The sequence below is a fragment of the Seriola lalandi genome, unplaced genomic scaffold, assembly GCF_002814215.2.
Source record: "Seriola lalandi dorsalis isolate HSWRI2012SDOR001 ecotype SW California unplaced genomic scaffold, Sedor1 jcf7180001978604, whole genome shotgun sequence".
Classification (NCBI taxonomy): domain Eukaryota; kingdom Metazoa; phylum Chordata; class Actinopteri; order Carangiformes; family Carangidae; genus Seriola; species Seriola lalandi.
Window position 1 is genome coordinate 1 of NW_019449270.1, and position 1,083 is coordinate 1,083.

Here is a 1,083-nt window from a genome sequence, read left to right on the forward strand (position 1 = left end):
CCAAGGCCCCCAAAAAGAAACCCCCTATGCACAAGGGAGGGAAGTCACCCTTTCCAGGCCCCCCAGGGGCAAACAGTGGATCTGCAGGGGGTTACCAGTCCAGCAGCCCCTCGGGGCAGGGCTCCTATAACCAGTATGGCCAGGGTTATGGCCAGGGAAAAAAGAGTTTCAGCCAGAACCAGGGGGCAACGGGCGGGTACTCTTATAGCACTGCCTACCCGAGCCAGGTGACGGGGGGTGCTGGAGGGAGCCAAGACTACAGTTATGAAGGTGAGTTAAGGGAACTTTTTTCAGAAGTTGAAAAACACATTTTGTCAGAATGTCTTAAAAAAATAAAGAAAAACTATGTCTGAATGTGCATTTAAGACCATCAAGGAGATGGTTTAACGTGTCAGTGATTACATTTTCTGGTATAACAAGATTATGTGATACATTTCAGAACTACATAATTTTTTATGTAGTAATTATGAAAAAATAGACTTCAACATTAAAAATATTTCCTCGTGAAAGGATCTTATTAAATTAAGATGACAATATGCTTTATTCATATGAAATCACATGAATTGCAATAGATATCTCAGTGTACAGTCTCCAACCAATATTAGATTTCCATAAGTCCCTCTGTATTGTTTTGATTCTAAGTTTTCAGAAATTGTTTTCACTGTCGCACTCTTTCCTTGTAGGTTTCAGCAACCAGTCCAATTACAACGCACAGGGAGGAGGGGGCAACCAGGGCTTCGGCAACAACCACTCTCAATACCACAACCCAGTGGGCTACGGCAGAGGAGACGGCAGCATGAATTACCAGTACAGATAGACTATGTCTCTCCCTCTGTGAATCATGGGCACCAAGCACTCGCATCAGTGTCTGAAACCTTCTCCAAAGAAAGTGATCGACGGCTTGCCTGTGCTCTTTTCCATGTTTGCTTCTTATGTGCTTTTCGGTTTATATGTAGCACATGCGGGCACAAAATGAAATGTCTGGACTTTTAAGTGTTGGAGCTGAGTTATGGCTGAATTTAGTGGTCTGTTTCAGTGGTCTGGTCAGTGCTTAGTCTTGTGTTTTTAAGTTGTTTTTTTTTT

At 43.1% G+C, this 1,083-nt stretch overlaps 1 protein-coding gene across 1 annotated transcript; it reads left to right on the forward strand.

The window, feature by feature from the left end:
• The first annotated feature begins 6 nt into the window (after positions 1-6).
• Positions 7-1,076, forward strand: LOC111658050 (interleukin enhancer-binding factor 3 homolog). The gene is made up of 2 exons (XM_023410424.2): positions 7-270; positions 684-1,076. Exons 1-2 carry the CDS (start codon positions 27-29, stop codon positions 815-817), a joined length of 378 nt encoding a protein of 125 aa, XP_023266192.1. The 5' UTR covers positions 7-26; the 3' UTR covers positions 818-1,076.
• The last annotated feature ends 7 nt before the right edge of the window (positions 1,077-1,083 follow it).

Coding starts and splice junctions, on each gene's coding strand:
- LOC111658050 (XM_023410424.2), top strand. CDS start 27: ATGCACAAGGGAGGGAAGTCACCCTTTCCAGGCCCCCCAGGGGCAAAC. Junction 271..683: donor CCAAGACTACAGTTATGAAG/GTGAGTTAAGGG, acceptor CTTTCCTTGTAG/GTTTCAGCAACCAGTCCAAT.